At 38.1% G+C, this 19,615-nt stretch overlaps 1 protein-coding gene across 4 annotated transcripts in view; it reads right to left on the reverse strand.

Annotated features, from left to right (window-relative positions):
* Positions 1 to 19,615, reverse strand: part of LOC124157597 (rab3 GTPase-activating protein non-catalytic subunit) — a 128,539-nt gene that overhangs the window by 62,506 nt on the left and 46,418 nt on the right. For 3 of the 4 annotated variants that reach the window (XM_046532455.1, XM_046532456.1, XM_046532454.1), the window contains exons 21-23: positions 18,478 to 18,627; positions 16,893 to 17,015; positions 14,469 to 14,630 (exon numbers count right to left, since the gene is read on the reverse strand). In XM_046532455.1, coding sequence (XP_046388411.1) covers positions 14,469 to 14,630; positions 16,893 to 17,015; positions 18,478 to 18,627 — 435 coding nt within the window. Of the gene's footprint in view, positions 1 to 10,729; positions 10,967 to 14,468; positions 14,631 to 16,892; positions 17,016 to 18,477; positions 18,628 to 19,615 lie in introns of those variants that run through there. The other variant, XM_046532453.1, reaches the window with a different exon arrangement.

A 19,615-nucleotide genomic window follows, 5' to 3' on the forward strand; every position in this document is an offset into this window, starting at 1 on the left:
ACAAACTAACAAAATCACACATTGATGAACCCCTTCTATTGTGGCTCTACTTTTTAGTTTTTACCTAAGACTAATATCATGAGTTCCAACCCCTATATCCCTCATTACTAACATTTCCACCCTAATATCATACTGTTCTATTGCAGGAAAACACAAGAGTCCATTAGGAAATAAACTTTTAATTCTGGGCTATGCACGATACAACGCATGGCGTAGTCCCGCCAACAACTGCCGGGCGTGCCCCGTCCTCACATGTCTTATCCTTGGGACAGGGCTACCACCCTGGATACAACAACTCCCCTCCACTAAAATAACCCTTTACAAACATGAAAATTAAATACATGAAAACATAAGATACATTACATAAGAAAATCATTCAAATATTTTGGTGGCTGCCTTTTTCGTGATGGGCGACTCAAGGGAGTAGAACAAGGCTTAGCCAATACAGGGCTTCTAGGCAAGGGTTCATGAGTATTCTCATGGGTAGCAGATCCTGGACTGTCTGACTCGGAAATATCATTTTGGGGAAGTGGGATTTTAGCAACCTCCTCGGTATTGACATTAGCAGGTGGGGTAAACTCATTTCTCTTATCTTCACAGGACACAATTCTTGGACGAAGGAATTGAAGGGAGACATTTTTTTTTAGTTTCCCATCACACAAGACATCAAAGGACTTGGCACTCACTTGCTTTACTATTGTCGCAGGTTTCCATTGTTTTACATTGTGTTTAACACCCTGTGTCCACACCGTATCACCCTCTTTCAATTCCGGTAATTTAGTGCTATGTTTGGAGGCCACCTTCTCATTACAGGAAGTCACCCGGTCTTCCACAATGCTCATTGGATTTAATAGGGACAACTTTGTTCTAAGCTTCCTCCCCAGGAATAACTCTGCAGGTTCTATCTTAGTTACAGTGTGTGGCGTCGTACGATAAGCCATTAGGAATTTGTTAATCCTACGCTGCAAGGACAATACTTCACATGATTTATCAAGCACCGATTTCTTTAGAGCCTGTTTTACATGCTGCACAGTTTTCTCTGCCTGACCATTTGCTCTTGGTAAGTATGGGGGAGAAAACAGATGTTTGGCACCCATACTAGTAAGAAACTCACTAATTTCTTGGGACTGAAAAGGTGGGCCATTATCGGAGACAAACACTTTAAACAACCCATATGCAGCTGTCATGGACTCAAGTTTTTCAATTACTGCAGAAGAACTTGTTTCCTTCATAATTGCAACAATCGGCCACTTAGAATAAGCATCTACCACAATAAGCAATGTCTTATTTTCTACATAACAAAAGTCGGCATGAACTCTCTCCCACTTAGATTTTGGCCATGCCCAAGGAGAAAATGGTATTTGAGGAAGTGAGTTTTGGACCTGTTGACATGGCTCACAAGAAGCTACCATAATTTCAATGTCCTGGTCAAGAGTGGGCCAATAGACATAACCACGAGCAAGTGCTTTCATTTTACTCATTCCTGGGTGTTGATCATGCAACAAATTTAAGACATCACGTTGTAGAGCTTTTGGGATACAAACTTTCGAACCATAGGTGACACACTGGTTATTAATAGAGAGTTCTAACTGTCTCTTAAAGTAAGGTTGTAACCGCAGATCATCACATTTAGAGGGCCAGCCATGCTGGATGTACATCCGTACTTTTAATAAATCAGGATCTTTTTCTGTGGCTAGCACAATCGACTGGGCATTCAAAGGTACACCTAATGTCTTAACTAAACATATTACATTTTCAGGAGACTCCACTGGTGTATCATCTGCCAATGGAAGTCTGCTTAAAACATCAGCATGAGGGATATTTATCCCTTTTTTATACACAATCTTAAATCTGTAGCCATGCAGTAATACTGCCCAACGCTGAAGACGTGCAGCAGCGAGGGGCTTGACACCAGTCTTTGACCCAAAAATTATTGTGAGAGAACTGTGGTCAGTAACCAGTTCAAATTCTCTCCCCCAAAGAAATTTGTTAAAATGGGTGACACCAAAAATTACTGCTGCAGCCTCTCTCTCCACTTGAGCATAATTGCGTTCGGTGGAGGTAAAAGTTTTTGAGGCAAAGCCCACTGGGCGCTCTTCCCCTGAAGGGAGAATGTGAGATAGAACTGCCCCAGCCCCAACTTGAGAGGCATCACAAGTTAGTCTAATAGGTAACTTAAGGGAATAAGGAATAAGTACCTGGCTACTACTAAGGGCTGTCTTACATTTTGCAAAGGCTTCCTTTTGTTCTTTACCCCAAGACCAAGGGAAATCTTTCTTCAATAGTTTATTTAAGGGTTCCATAAAAGTAGATGCATCTGGGAGGAATTTATAATAGAATTTGACAGCTCCTAGGAAACTACTCAACTCAGACACATTTGAAGGCGCACCCATATTCACAATAGCCTTAACCTTAGATTCTTCAACATGTAACCCATGAGAATCTAGCACATGACCTAAAAATATGACTCTGTTAACAAAAAATTCACACTTAGGTACGTTAATGACAATGTTATGTTGGGCCAATCGCCCTAATACCTGTTTTAAAACAGAGGAACAGTCACACCAATTTTCAGCATAAATAAGAATATCATCAAGATACACAAATAAGTTAGGAATACCCTGTAAGATTTTTTCAACGGTTTGCTGGAAAATAGCGGGCGCAGAAGCTATCCCATACAGCATTCTCTTTACTTTAAAACAACCTACATGGGTGCTCAAAGTTAATATAGATTGTGATTCTTTACCAACGGCTAACTGTAGATATGCCTGAGAAAGATCAATTTTACAGAAACACTCACCTTTTAGTAAAGACAAATCGTCTATCAGTGGTAGTGGGTAATGATCCATACTCAGACAACGGTTTACTGAACAACTGTAATCCCCACAGATTCTCACCTCGCCATTGGATTTCGGGACCACTACAATTGGAGTACCCCACTGTGTGTTGGTCGTGGGCTCCAAAATCCCTTGTTCAACCATTTTTTCCAACTCTTTTCTTACCTTGTCTCGCAATGGAATAGGCACTTGTCTATGAGATACAAAAACTGGTACAGAATCTGGTTTCAATACAATCTGGGCGACATAACCCTTGATTAGCCCAGGCTTTCCAGAGAATACAGAAGGGAACTCTTTCTTAAGATCCTCTAACACAGTTTTACCATTGGCAACCACATTTACAGCTTTCTTTGGGAAAAGACTGTACCAATTTATAGGAAGCACTTCTAGCCACGGAAGACCCATCAAGCAATGAAACTTCCCTTTGTGCACAACCAGAGGTAACACATATTCAATTCCTTCAAACATAACATTAACCTGACATTCGCCGAGTAATGATAAGGGGGCACTGGAACAATTGTATAACATAGAGGTGGGCGTCAACTTCAAGTGGCTTAAATGTTTCTTATAAATATCTTCTCCTACACAGGATGCATCTGCGGCCGAATCTATTTGCATAGTTACAGGTGCACCATTAATCTGAACAGTCAACGTGCGCCGATTTCGTTGGGTTCCCTGCACTTGATGCAACTGCAACAACCCCACATGCCTGTGGCAGTCTTCGTCACTAGATTCCTCTGGTGTCTGTTCTAGCACGGATTTTACCATCTTTTTCATTTTGAACTTATCTTTACTCTTTTGACGGCAGAATTTCACTGAATGCCCGTCCTTGCCACAATGGGTACACTTCAAAGGCTTGTCACATGAGTTAGCATAGTGAGGCCCTCCACAATTAAAACATTTCACAATGTTCTTTGGTGACAATGGCTTACAGTGAGGTTGAGATCTCTTATTAATTACCGAAACTGAGGCAGGACTATCCCCAGTGCTTTTGGCGTATTCCGCAGATCCTTCCATATAGCACGCTTTGGCCACGAATCTCTTAAAAGGAACATTTTCGCCAGCCAATTTAGTGGTTATTTCTTCACTATTAAGACCATACAGAAATTGGTCAATTAATCTATCTTCCATACTGTTCCCAAAATCACAGGTGGCAGCCAACTTCTTTAACGCCAGGGCATACTCCGAAAAACTTTCATTGGGTTCACGAACACGACGTTGAAAGATCAGCCTCTCAGCACGAAAGAAGCGCACCGGTGTAAATATGGTCTTAAGCTCCTCCACTAATTGTTCGTAAGTCAGCTGGTCCGGTGTGAGAGGGTGAAGATTCACAGCTAGCTTCTCCAATGCTGCCCCTCCTATGTGACCAATTAAGAAATCCTTCTTGCCGAGATCCTCAACAGGAGGACGTAATGTCCTCATATAGCTGTTTAGGCGCAGAAGGTAGGTCGAGATGCTCTCAACACTTTGATCAAAAACTCCTATACTCATATTTAGGCAATAGGTCCGTGAAGATACAGAATGGCACGTACCACAGGCGCGGTCGGCCGATCAGTTTTTTTTTCCCGAAACTCACGTAAAGCCTCAACCACACGACACATAACCCACGACAGTATCGGACTCCAAATATCCCATCCTCGTCGCCAAATTGTTCTATTGCAGGAAAACACAAGAGTCCATTAGGAAATAAACTTTTAATTCTGGGCTATGCACGATACAACGCATGGCGTAGTCCCGCCAACAACTGCCGGGCGTGCCCCGTCCTCACATGTCTTATCCTTGGGACAGGGCTACCACCCTGGATACAACACATACATGTTTCCTACCTACTGGTGTTTAACTTGCACGGATAAGAAGTTTAATATTAATTTTTTATGAAGTAACTCAAGTAAGAAAGAAGTTATCTACATTATCATTGGAGATGACTTGAGTGCTGAGCTCCAAGCTAAAAATATGAGTAGCAGTTTCCATGTGTTTCCATAACTAGAATTTCCCATGAGAGAGTTGATAGAAATCATATGAAGTTGATGGTTTCAGGCGTTACTTTATGGAAATTGCTCATGATGAATGAAAATTGTACTTTGATTTCCCACATACATTTATTTACACGCGACCGCGGTTTCGATGCACTTCGTCATCATCTGGCCCAATGATGATGCAGTGCGTCGAAACCGCGGTCGCGTGTAAATAAATATATGTGGAAAAACAAAGTACAATATTCATTCATCAGAAATCATATGATAGAAATAATAATATCATTTGGTATAAATGCTTGTAATAGGAAATTAGGGGCAACCTTTTAGAAAGGTATACATCACAGTAAGAAAGGAACAATTTATATGAGAGAGAGTCACTAGAACTCAGGCACACAAATTGGATACACTTGCTTGCACTATCCTATTGTAGAATGACATTGGCCATAAGTTAAAAGATTGAGAGCTTGAGTGTCCTTTTTGATGTACACCAATGATAGACATCTACATTTGGTTCATGGGAAATCATTAGGTTAGCTGTATACCAGACATAGGCGTCTACATTTGGATTGAATTAGGTATAATGCTAACTTTGTACTCTCAGTAGAGATGTATATCTTATGTAGCTTTTTATAGAAGTTTGCGCAAGTGTTTTAAGCATGTTGATATGATATTTATAATAAATATTTCCATCAGAAAATTTCTTATTAATAACATTTAGTAACTGATAGTTGTAAGAAATTTTCTTGTAGAAAAATTTTATAAGAAATTTTCTTATAAAAATTTTCCAATAGGGGTTTTAGGCGCAAGTAATACTTAGGAGTGTGGGAGTATTGCATACCCGCCAGGGAAAGCAGGAGTTGTGGGGTCGTCCTCCAGGAAAGTTTTAAGAATAATGGTTCAAAATGGCGAGTTTTACGGCTTTCTGGGGGATATTTGATTACTCCTTACACTATGCTATAAGTAATATAGCATTGTGTTAGGATTAATTAATTTATAACTGATCCAATTAAGTAAAATGGACTAAACTTAAAAATTTCGTTACCGAAGACCAGAGAATAGATTGAATCAAATAACTCAGGGGTGTACATCTTGCAGTGTGACAAGGAGGATTTCTTTGAATAGGGAAATTGCATACTTTTTATAAACAGTATGCTGATATACTACAGTAAACACTTAGTACCGCAATATACTTTTTTCCGCTTAAAATTCAGTTTATACACTACAAAATGACTCCCAAAAGTCTCCCGAGTTTCGCGGGCTGAAAAATACCGCCCCCACTAATATTTGGCCGTGACGTCATAGTTCAGTAGGAGTCCAAGATCCAAGCCCAAACTGCAGGTTTGGAAGAGCCACGTTGCGTTTTAAGGAGAACATGGGTGAAGTAAGGAAAAATTACAAGTGGTGCATTGTTCCTCTGTGCAATAACACCCCAGAAAAAATTTTCGTCTGCATTCCCACGGAGGAAATAAGAAGAAAAGCCTCAATGTATGCCGTCTGTCGGGATGAGCGTTACGGAAAAATAAGAGTATAATAAACAGAATGATAAACCCGTGTGCTATGTGAGCGAAGATAGCTTTAATATAAATAATATTTCCATATTTCATTGACTGAATAACTTGAAACTGAGATTTTTCGATAATTCGGCCGCCGTAGAATAAAAACTCAAATTCACAACAAAAATTGAGATAGGTGTTTCTCGATGGTTACGATGGACTCAAATTATTTATGGCACTTGTTCAATTTCAGTTACGGAAGGATATAGAAAATTCCATGATGTTTAAAATCAAGGGAGGAAATATGAAAATATAGAGCAACGTTGATCCTCATGCATTCGAGTGCCAGCCAAGAAGACAGCGTTTTCTTCTACTGTCGGCGTCAAAATGATGTGCCGCTGTACTTTGCAAATTTATATCCTGGCTTCACTGCATGCTATAATAATGAACTATACGTCATTTTAAAGGAAATTTTATCCTAAATTCTGATTTATTTTATTACAAAAAAATTGAAAAATGTAGACACGGCCTGTGCAATAAATGACTCCGCGCACCGAAAAATTAGCCGTTTTGTCAATTTCATGAACTTTGCAACTCAACCTAAGGAAAACTACTACGTCTACAGCATTCATCTTCCACATTAATTTACACTCATCAGTGCGGATTAATAAAATGACTTTTGGGTATTTTTAGAACTTTTATTTTGTTATAAATTAATGAAAATATTTAAACATTATCTTGTCCCATAGTTTACCCCGAAAGATAAAGGAATTTGTAGATGGAAAAAGAATGGAATCCAGAGGTGGTCACAAAAAATGAATCGCAGCATTCTTTGGTTTTATTCTACGCCGGCTTGCTTTTCAGAAAAAGTTGAGTCACAAGAGGAATGTTCCGCGGCCCTTGATTTGGAAACTGTGGAGATAAGAAGAAGACATGTGTGGATCAGCAATTTCGATTGGTTGTCAGGATAAACAAAGGATCCATTTAAAGGTTGTCAGGCCATCGTATGAAGTAGGACTGATGCGCACCATAGGGGAAACAGGGTGTTTGAGGGAAAGTCAAACCCAAAGTTGCCCAAAGAATGTGCAGTTCTATCTTGCTCTTTCCCCAGTTAAAACCAAATAGAAATAGGATTGGGATGATATTTTCACCACGGGTTCTAGTGAAAGTGAGAGTGCAGGTGATCATGGTCATCGTCGAAGGTCATCCCTCTAGGATTTCCGATACGGAATTTTTAAGTGACAACCGATCGCAATGAAGATTAGCTCCCCCCTTTAGAGTAGGTTTCAGATATATCGTGAGAAAAGCTCCCAAAATGTATTAAAGACTCTGTTTGGAAAACATTCACATTTTAATGCTAATTTAGGAAGGATTTCATTACAAAAGTAACTTCTTAACGCCTGAAGACGTTGTGTTTATTATATTGATCGAAGTGCGATTGACCAATTCTTTCTGCAGAATAGGAAGTGGCTTCGGGGTTTTGAGTCACAAGATGGTACATTGTGTTCGAAGTTCGTCTATATTATCGCTACTAAATTGAAAAATTAATAGTCTGACTTCCTCAGAGCTTCCTGTCGCCGTCCAGGCAATGTATTTTTAAGTTGAAAGTATCATCGACAGCTTCGAGGTGGAAATAAGTTCACCATAAGACTCTACCGGACTGCCAAAAGAATACACATTTCACATGAGTATACGCTTTCGCCAATATTATACGCAAGTCTCACTTTTTTATGAACTATAAAACATTTCAGATGCACATCAGCTACCTTTCCATTTCTCGACATCGACTTTCCGCGCCGACGAAGTCTACAGTTTCACTAAAATACCCTGTTATCATGATGGAATCAGTAAAATGAAGCTTGCTAGGATCAGCCTAGGAATAACCATATTCCTTCATCTTTACGCAATCTATCGCTTTCAATGGAGGAAAAATAGATCAAATAATAGCCCTGAAGTCACACTGAACAACTCCGATACGTCTGCACTTCAATAAATGAATCATAACCACGCCATCGCATGTAATCAATTAAGTACTATGGCCGTGCCTCCTCGTACTGAACTATGACGTCACTTTTCTACCAGCCAATCATCGGGCGTTTTCGCTTCTCACTTGCATTAGAAAATTCTCGTGAACTTTGATGCATTAAATATCGCAAACCACTTCATAAAATAACAAAAAAACTTTCACCGAGGTATGCAAACATATATTTTTATATAATTTTGGGGTTATTGATTATATCTGAAATGTATGCAAGTTCCCTATTACCTCTTAGAAGTGGTACCATTGGTATATTTGTAGTAAAAAAATTAGTACCTGGATGCAAATTGCAGTCCACCCAGATTTTATCTGAGTGTGTTTTGTTGCCCTACAAAGAAGATGGACAGTTTTTGTGTGTGCCATATTGTAATATGGAAAGGTGCTGTTGAAATTTTCCTAATTTTGTCCTAATAAAAATTGTCCTAATTTGTGAAAATAAAAGTTGGGGACCTTCTGAACTGATATTGATTTTTTGTTTTCCACTTTTAATCACTGTAACCTTACTTTGTCCAATAGCATTGATTGCTTATGTATTTAATTTCATTTAGATTTATAGAGAGTTAAAGGTAAAGATTCTATCTACCGGTATCGTATCAAGTGAGAAGGTAAATTAATTTAACTTTCATTCAATAAAAATGAGAAATGCCAGTAAAATTTAGCTTTTGTTGGGAAACGGATGGCAGAATGTAAAAGGGCCAACGGTATGTCGTTGGAGATTTGTTGGCCTTGGGTTGGGAATACTAAGGCCCGACTGTAATGCTCTGTTGGCCCATCGTTGGGGAATCGTTGGTTGGGATACGGTTGGCGAGGTGGCCAAATCATACCATGGGCCAACCGCTGTGTCCCACCATCTGCCAACAGAGGGCCAACCAAAAATGTTACCTGGGTAGCCCCTAATTTCAGGAGCTTCATTCTTTTTAAAATTAATGCAAAGTGAGACTCGGGGCTTTTCTGTTCAAGTTTTAAACATAGGAATACGTTTACCCTCAAGTTTACAACTTCATTGTCATTTTCAGAAGTTATTAAAACTGATATTGATTCCAGGTCTATGGATCATGGTTCAAATACATGAACAATTTTAAGCCTCTTCTTCTTGTTAGTATTATATCGACGGCTACACTATCATTTACACCATGGTGGCGATGGTCAACTTCAATCAGCTGCCATCAAATTTTATCATCACTGAGGTTTTCGCCGCAAATTTATTAGAAAGAGGGATACAGTAGAACCTCGTTAAAGCGAGTACGGGCTATAGCGACACCCCCGCTATAACGAGAGATAGCCGATGCACCGTCAATTGACCCTATAATAAGAGTGTTAAAACATTCGTTTTTACGAGACCCTTTCGGCGTTGGCTCTCGCCATAGCGAGGGTTTCACCGCCGGAAGACTTTCATCAAGACTCTTTAACCTCTGTAACTGCTAGCGATCTGTTAGAAATGAAGTTAATGGAGTGCTCAGTCTCAAATTTATTTGGTAAACTGTCGTTCGATAAATATAGTGATTGACGAAACAATGCTTTGCATGATTTTTATTCAGTGCGGCGCTTATAAATTGTTTGAATAGTTAGTCGTTATTTGAGTAAGGAAATTTAGTGATGCAAAAAAACATCGCCTTTCGTCTGGATTTATGCTTACGTTTATCGGATAGATGTTTATCTGTCGCCGCACCACTCCTGTTCCTGTATATCTGTTCACAACAGGTATATTGGCTATTACTTGCTCCACCTCCGGTAAAGCGACAATTCGCTATAGCGAGTGTTTAGTAGTGCACCGTGGGGTGTCGTTATATCGAGGTTGCACTGTATTTATTTGAAAACATATGGCAATCGAGTCATTAAATTTAAAATCATAACTAGCAATACCTAATCAATGATATCAAAATATTCCACTATATAGTTATGAACTGTTCTTTGACCAATCACCACCTCCATTTGCTTGCTTGAGTTTTGTGAAAGTGGTGAAATTTTTTTTTCATGCAACCCAACTTGAGTTTTGAGTTTCTCACACATACCCACTTCATATTCAAGTAACTGCAAACATTATTTACCATATATAGAGCTCATCTGTTCAAGAAAATCAAGAAATTTCAAACGAATGACAGGGATCATGACATGTCAAAAGCAAAGTTGCTGAAGATACAGCCAAATCTAACAAATTTTCAATTCTCCTTCATTGAGTAAATTGATTCATTTTCACTTTTCCTCTTCATACAGATGTCACACGAGAAAAATGCCAAGATGTATAAACTGGTAATAACCATCAGTTCACGCAATTGATTGTATATCGCAATTGATCACTGTATACGCAGTGTATAGTTTAAAATCCTTACACCCTGAAAATTACCATAGAAAATTTATATTTTGGGAAAAAATAAATACACAATCAAAATTATATATACACTTTTATAGGATAATTTACAGTCTTCCAGCCTTAACATTAATACTATATATAAACATAATAAAATACAATTATTCTTGATTGGCAAGTGTTCTAACAGCATCAAGAATGTTTAAGGCCTCAGAATAGAGGTTACTGTCTTCATCAAGATATGCAACTAGAATGCTGAGAAGTTGCTCAGTTGCTCGCATTGGGGCATCTTTGCAGACAAGATGATTGCTGTTCTGTAGAATAAAAATATATTATATGAAAACCAGGCAAATTTCAACAAATACAATATACAGTGGAACCTCGTTAAAGCGAGTACGGGATATAGCGACACCCCCGCTATTACGAGAGATAGCCGATGCACCGTCAATTGACCCTATAACAAGCGTGTTAAAAAATTTGTTTTTACGAGACCCTTTCGGTGTTGGCTCTCGCCATAGCGAGGGTTTCACCGCCAGAAGACTTTCATCAAGACTCCTTAACCTCTGTAATTGCTAGCGATCTGTTAGAAATGAAGTTAATGGAGTGCTCAGTCTCAAATATATGTGGTAAACTGTCGTTCGATAAATATAATGATTGACGAAACAATGCTTTGCATGATTTTTATTCAGTGCGGCGCTTATAAATTGTTTGAATAGTCAGTCGTTATTTGAGTAAGGAAATTTAGAGATGCAAAAAAACATCGCCTTTCGTCTGGATTTATGCTTACGTTTATCGGATAGATGTTTATCTGTCGCCGCACCACTCCTGTTCCTGTATATCTGTTCGCAACAGGTATATTGCTATTATTTGCTCCACCTCCGGTAAAGCGACAATTCGCTATAGCGAGTGTTTATTAGTGCACCGTGGGGTGTCGTTATATCGAGGTTGCACTGTATATTTTAAGAAGAAAAACCTTGAGATAAATCATACCACTATGTACTCATGACAGTTCTAGATAACGATAATTTGAAACCCAACATGCAATCAATATCTCTCGTTAAACAAGGTACAGGTATAAATATCAATGGCCCAAACCATCAGTTAGACTGAACAGATTATATTACATTAAAATTTGTGGTAATCTAACAAATACTTCCTTATATTGCGAATTTAATACAGTCGCTGACCACCACTTTGATAGTCAAAATGGTTAGGCATGATTAGGCTAGGTTAAAAAAGTAAAGCACTACAACCCAAGAATCGCAAGAATACAAAGAAGGAAGTGTTCTAAGAGACAAGCTAAAAATGTACACGCAGAACAAAATATACTCTAACTACAAACTAGGTAAACTACTTTTTTTACCATTTCTTCATACTTACTCGGACATTTTACAAAATCACAATTTCACTATGGTTGAATAACTAACAACTTCAGCTGAAAAACAACATTCTCAAATTCTTCATCTTCGTTGAGTCTAAAATACCCTTCCACCATGCAGATACTCTTATTATTTGGATTGTAAGGCCATTAGTAGAGCTCAACTACTGGTCCAGTCTTCAATATCTTCAATTTTCATACTTGACACGCATGCTTATCATTCAAAATTATCAAATAACAGCTATCTCAATGATAAAAAGCCATATTTAAAATCACAAGTTAAATAGTAATTATAATTTACATTCATAAGAAGAGCTATTATCATGCACCATCATTCCTGTGTATACAGTTGTAAGCAACCCACAAAAAAACAACCTTTTCTACATTTGTCAAGTATTTGAACCAAAAATAGGGAAAAAGATGAATATCATTAAACTTCAGGGCATGGAAGGAGGGACTTCATCTGTTCTTCAAAAAAACTTTATCTTCAAAAATAAAATTATGAAGGTAGATGGTGCAGGGGATTCAGTATGTTGCAGAATTTTCTTATTTAACTGTGGTTTCAAATTCTGCAAGATTTTAACTAGACGCTTGTTATGTAAGATTTTACACTTTCCCAGTGAACAGACTATTTAAACTTCATGAAGTTTCTGGCAATATTATATGCACCATATACATATGTACAATAAGCTCCCTCTTATATTTCAATTATCATACACTTTTCGGGTACATCAAGGGTGTTGAAGCTTAGTCAATTGATAGATTTTAATTATATATAAGCTAACTTTACTTTCATTCACACAAATTCAGAATTGTAAATGGCTGGATTCACATATAAAAGAATAACATTGCGATAGAAATTCCCACTCATTAATTCTTTTCAGTCTTCATTTATATTAGGAAACATGTAATAAATAGAAGCCATGAGTATTGCTAATTGTCATTGGCACTAAACAGAAGAAATGAGGAAAGCTTTGAAGATTCAATAAGATCATTAAAAATACATGGGTTCAGGATCTGATCAAATTGATTATTTAGAAATTTGACCCATCCTATTACGCAGAGAGATGGGGCAAGGATCCTATATCAAGGGGCCTATTCGAAGAAATCTGAAAAGGCATGAGCTAAAGCAATTTAGCAATAAATACCATATTACTCTTTATGGATACAAAAAATGGTGAGTCAGTGATAAAAAATTTTATAAACTAAAAAAAATATAGCCAAGGAAATTTCAATATTAAGCTTACCTGCAAGTGATAAAGAAACTTTTTTTTTTAAGTGTCCAAAAAATCAATGATTAAAGATAAAAGTAACTTATAACAATATTTCTTAAGGCATAGTGAAACAGTCTCTGTATTATATTTGCCACTGTGAGTTGAAATGAGCACAAACAAAATCATGCAAATGCAAGATTTCTGCAACGCCGGCCTCGGTGGCGGCAGGGTAAAGTCCTCGCCTGCCAAACCGAAGGTCGCGGGTTCGAGTCCCGCCTGGGGAAGTTACCCTTATCCAGGGCGTGGATGTTTGTGATGTTAAATGTTATGAACCCCGATGTAAAGGCCGAACAGTGCTGTTTTTGGTGGTGTGTGAAATAAATAAATAAATAAGAGTTTTTCTCCATGAGAATTTATGGCACTAACATTAACATTCACTGTATTTTCTACCAGTAGCTCACCAACTAAAGAAAATTCACGCTCTACATACAACCAGTCAAGCTAGCATTTACAAGTAGTAGAACATTCCAATTTCTCCATGTTTCCGGTGCAACCGCATGGGTTTGTTGGTGATGACAACAGTTTCGCTGGCACTGCTGCCAGCGTATTCAGGTCGAAGATGATGAGAAACTGTTGTCATCACCAACAAACCCACGCAGTTGCGCCGGAAACATCCATGTAGTCTTCGAATCTGTGATTATCTTTTGATTAGAGGAATGGTTTGGGAGCTGTAGCTGAATGCATGACGGAAGGTACCTCAAAGGTTGATTTTTTTTTTCGAATTGAATTTTTTCTGGTATTTCAAGGGAGAAACCAGGGGTTTTCGGATATTTTCCCCTGATCATTTTCAGTCCCCCAAGTCGAACGATATCTATTTACCACTCTTATCTGCGAATTTGATGTAGTTCGTCAACTTTCCTAGAGTCCTCTACATCGCTACTGAGTTTTCGAGGTATTCGAGATTACTTTTAGCATAATTATTCGAGATCTCGAATATCGAATACCTCCTAGGTATTTGACTATTTGCGGATACCCTTCGCACATCTCTAATTTTATCTATTGCTTCCAATCAGAATAATGGCTTCATTTGATACCAAATTTTCAACTTTTCAAGAGAAAATTAAAAATTTTTTAACAAAGAGCAATCATAAATCATGCACGAAATTAAAACTATTGTTATTGCACAGCTAGATAAATACAATTGAGAAGGTTACTATGTTATACCTGGTCATTGAGTTTGGCCAAAGATGCAGGACTGAAAGTGGCCATCACTTGGGAGCGTTGATCAGCATTGCCACAGTGGTCAAGGTAATGTTTCAGGCGTTGAAGAACAATGACTAACAATTGGGATGCCAAACTTTCTTTGTCACCAACCACTGACATAAGCTATAAAATACCAGGGAGTATGCATTAATTTCAAACAGAACAAGAATAGATAAAAAATAAACATCATTTTCACCATTTTTTTCTGAAAAAGTCATTTCCAGGCAAAAATATATACAAACGCTCCTGAGAAATACAGGGTAACATTTAATCATCAAGAGTGAACCATTATCATTTACCATTAGATACATTCAAAAGTTCTTAGTAAACACAAGCTGTCTATGGTATAGTCATTCATGGGGGCTATGATTAAGGGGTTAGAGGGACTGGTTGCTCCCCTCTTTTTGGAAAATTCCATACTCCTCAAACACTAACAGTAGACAAGAGAGTAACAGCTGACCTATGCAAAATATTTTCCTGGGATTTGGCAACTCCCATCTTTCAATTGCCACCATTGTAACCATCACAATCACTGAATAGCCACTTAAATTGATTTTATATGGATACAACTAAACTCACTCAAAGCCTTGGGAATGGCATATATCATTACTCCTTGTTGCCACTTTAATTTGATGCCAATAGCAAACCAGCCTTAGCTCTTTTAGGATGAGAATAGAAGAAGAAACACTTATTCTGGAATTACTTGACTATTATTGACAATACTGGGAGTGTGCCACAAGATGTGTAGTGACATGAACACAGATCTGGGAACACAATCATGCCATCCGTGATGCTCGGAAACAGTAAACAGAGCTCTTGTGAATGCATGTAATGCACCATCATGCATTATGCAGCCACAGATTGGCTACAAGCACCTAAAGCTGGAGATATTTTTGCAAGTGAGATTGCAAATTGCCCTTGCCAACAGTTATTGGTCAATGCTGCTTAACTTTCATTATTTTAGGATGAGTCGGTTCTTAAATTTTTTCAGTCCTTGGTACCAGCCCGATTCTACCCCATCGGTTCTCGGTTCTCGATACATATGTACTTGGTTCCAAGGATGAACTCTTCTTATCTGAATTAATAGCAAATTTAAATGAAAAATCACAAGAAGTGAATGAAAATAATTTTACTACGGACGTAAATTAGCAGGAAAGCTATGTGAAATAAACTTAAGATCTTGTACATAATTTTATTTGCCAAGTAAAACAGTTTCAATAACCCACTGAAGACAGAGTGGTGTGATCTCTCCTCAGCTCTAGCACAGCATGGATCAGCTGTGTGTACAACCTCAACGAGCTCTTGTCACTGCCCCCATTAGACGACAAGGCAGCCTGGCAAACGTACGGAGTCTTCTCCCCGCATGAAGCTACGCTGGCCTTAATTTTGAGGATCTTCCGTAAAGACTCCGAGTCTGCAAGCTGGTTAGCCATTCAGTTGCGTTGTGCTTCACAAGTTAATCGGTGCAATAATGTGTTTATTATGTAATCACCATGTTTAGACATTCAGTGGCTAGCGAAATAAACATAGCACACCTGTTTTCAGAGTTAGTATTTCCGCCACAACCTGTAAAATGGGTGCCTCAAGTTTACTTTAAAGTTGACTAGTTATGCAACACAATGAATGCGTTGTGCTTCACAAGTTAATCAGGGCAATAATGTGTATATTATGTAATCATGATGTTTAGATACTCAGTGGCTAACGAAATATACATAGAACATCTGTTTTCAAAGTTAGTATTTCCGCCACAACCGGTAAAATGGGTGCCTCAGTTTACTTTCAAGTTGACTAGCTATGCAACACAATGAAGAGATATGCCAAGTGCACACCGTAGAAGGGATATTTTGGCCTCGCTAAACCTGGTTATTTTCCATGGTGATCATAGCCCTTCGGACAGTTCATAGTCAATTATAGTCAATCTTACCATATGCTGAACTCACAAAAACCAGCTTCTTCTGAGTGTCGATTCTACTGTTAGAACAGCAATGATATTCACATTAATCGACACAGAAAAAAATACCCTGAACTCAAAACAAGCTTCTTCAGATTTCTGTGCCAATTTAAATACCCTTGAGCAATCCAAGTTCCTTTATTGCCATGGCAATTTGCTATGAACACCAGAGAGCACATGTAGGCAAAAAGGCTGCCCGGAAGTAGTGGATCCCTCAGTCACGGAGTTTAGCATAAGGTGACGTACAAACCTTAAACGAGTATCTACAGCAAGACAAAAATGAACCAAGGTTATTGGATATAAAGGGTTATGAAAATATTTGCACCAAAACTGATCAAGGTAGCTAGCAGGAGAGTTCACTATACATACATCTTTTATAACACCCCCTTTTTCACAAAATCTACCTAAAAGACTACTTATTTTGCACACTTTACCTCCTCAGCTTCCTGATCTCGTCCACATGAATACAGCTCACATACAAGGTGGCGATAGATATCATCCTTAGGTAATCCAAATGACTTGGCCGTTGCAAGGGCAAGACTGATTAACTCCTTAAACTGAAATGAAAAAATAAAAGAGATTTTTGCTTTTCAATTTAGAGAATTATGTAATGGCTTTCAAGTTTGCTCATGGGAAAATAATACATACAGGGGATACAGATACTTAAATTCTGTGGGCTGTGGAGAGTAAATTGAAAGTTAAAAAAAATAAAATACCATGGTAAGGTTTACAAAATATGAACTGAGAACTGTTTCGCCCATTCTTCCTTCCCATGGTTAGTGTTTTTTTTGGCTCCAGCTGAGTAGCACATGCAAATAGATTAGCTCGTCACAATAGTGAGTTAACGCACAATTGTAATGAAGTGTTGCATTCTGCAGGATCACCGTACTTTTCAATGATTTGCATTGATTTATCAACTAACAAAGAAGGTGTTGGAATGCATCTTGTTCATATACCGTGGACTTACTGCATTCGGGAAAATTTCAACCCTCAATTGCGTCATGTCGCATTCTTCTATTATTGAAACCAAACCAATGTTCTTTTTTTTATATATTTCCACTTACTTTAATAGCGTAAATCATACACATAACTCTGAAGCTATTTGCAGTACAACTATAAGTACGGGATATGGAAGAGACATGAAATTTTGACAGCATGTTTTTTTCACGATGATTCCTAAAAGAAACGTTCATACGAACTTCGCTGTTACGAACATCTCGTTTTTCGCTCCCATGAACATCGTAATAACATGAGTCTACTTATTAAATGAGCAAAATAACACAATTCATACTAACTACCCATTTTCAATTTCACAGACTTTTCCCAGAATTTTAGTATGAAATTTTCAATTCCCCTCACTTAATATGAATGGTAAACCAGTTATGTAAGGATTATATTGATAAATTCACCAAGGTATACAGTGAAATTAAGTCAAGAAGCAGTAGTAGTAGCAGCAGAAATTAAAGAGCAGGGAAGGCTATACCCCATGCCCTGACGAACAATGAAACCCCATGCCCAGCGGAACAATGAAACCCCAGGCTCGCCATTTGTATGCAGCAATGCAATGTGCGTTCAACCATGATTTTAATTTTTTTTTGCTCTACCTCTTGAGATTTTCCCTGGGAATAATCTACTTTTCTTGAAATTCCCAAGACTTCCATGACCATCATGAAACCTGAACAAATATTTACAGTACATATTTGATTGACAGTTATTTTGTGAGCTAATTAATATAAATTGCATTTCTCGTCATAATAATTAGGAGAGTAGGATTGTGTAACTGAGCAAAACTTTTCAGATAACATTCATCAAAAACAGAACAAGTCCATATTATAGCATAAAATCCAAAGGAAAGATTGATGTCATTTAGCACAATTCAAATGGATCCCTTAGGACACTGAATTCCACTGAAGAGCCTATAGAATTTCTAATTTCTAAATCTGAGCCCTTTGGATTAGAATATTGAAATAAATATTCTCCCCACCATAGTATCTGAATCAATGACCGAAAATTTCTTACCAAATTAGCAGAGAAATCGACGGATCGACAAATGGCTGATATAGACCGATTCACAAATAACAATCGAGGCCTGACAAGTATAGAACCCGTTGAATCAAGTCTTCCCCTGTGGCGATCCCCATCTGGCAATGAGAGCAGAAGGGCCCTTTCCTGAAAAACAAGTGAGAATGGCATTAAATTTACATTTAGACACAGCACTTGAGTACCTAAACAGTCAATAAATGCATACTCCCACGTCTTTCAAATATGAAACAATAATAATAATTAGTGATGGGTCGGTTCGATTCCTCGATTCTTCGATTCCTCGATTCTCGACCAAGAACCGGAATCGAAAACGAGTACTTGCCAAGGTGAAAAATCGATTCCGATTCCAGTAGTACTTCAAACAACAAAATATACTTACGACCGCATTTCCAACAGTCATTTGAATTTTCGCGCCACGTAATCGTAATAACAAAACACATATCTTCCAGGGATGTGTGAGTACTCGAAAATTCAAATCGATCGAGTAGTTGGTACTCGACTCGAGCGTTTCGAGTAGCATTACGAATGTCGAGTCGAGTAGTTAAGGTTACAGAGCTTTCGAGGCTAGTAGGTCCAACAATCTGCCGACAGGAAGCGCTATCATGAAACTCATGTAATAATACAGTTTTTAAAGCCGATAAGTCATTCTAATGCCTTGGCCTGGTAGATTCAGCTTGCTGTATACTCTATAGTTGTCGAAGTGGGCGCCGAATACCTTTACGCCAGCCGCTGCGGCCGATCGTCTTCTGACCCGGCGCACACCGGTCCAAAATTGGAAAAAGCTGGTATAAAGTCCAAAATGACCTTTTTGGGAGTAGACTTGAAACTTCGCGTAAATACTCAAAAATCATTACCAGATATATATTTATATGACATTTTACATAAATACGAACCTTTAGTGATGATACAGTGGCCCAAACATGACCAACTTTTCAAAACCATGTGCGATCTCGTTAATCCTCGAAATTTTTTTAATTTATCCAGGTGGTGTTGCGTTGGTATGAGTTTTATGGAATAAAAACGCAATATTCCTGTGACCTGGTGCTTTTCCTATATTTTCAATGACTTTTGAAGATTTTGGCTCTCATCTGTCTGGTTTTACAACGCAAAATGG

This window comes from Ischnura elegans, chromosome 4 (assembly GCF_921293095.1).
Source record: "Ischnura elegans chromosome 4, ioIscEleg1.1, whole genome shotgun sequence".
In the NCBI taxonomy this organism is placed as follows: domain Eukaryota; kingdom Metazoa; phylum Arthropoda; class Insecta; order Odonata; family Coenagrionidae; genus Ischnura; species Ischnura elegans.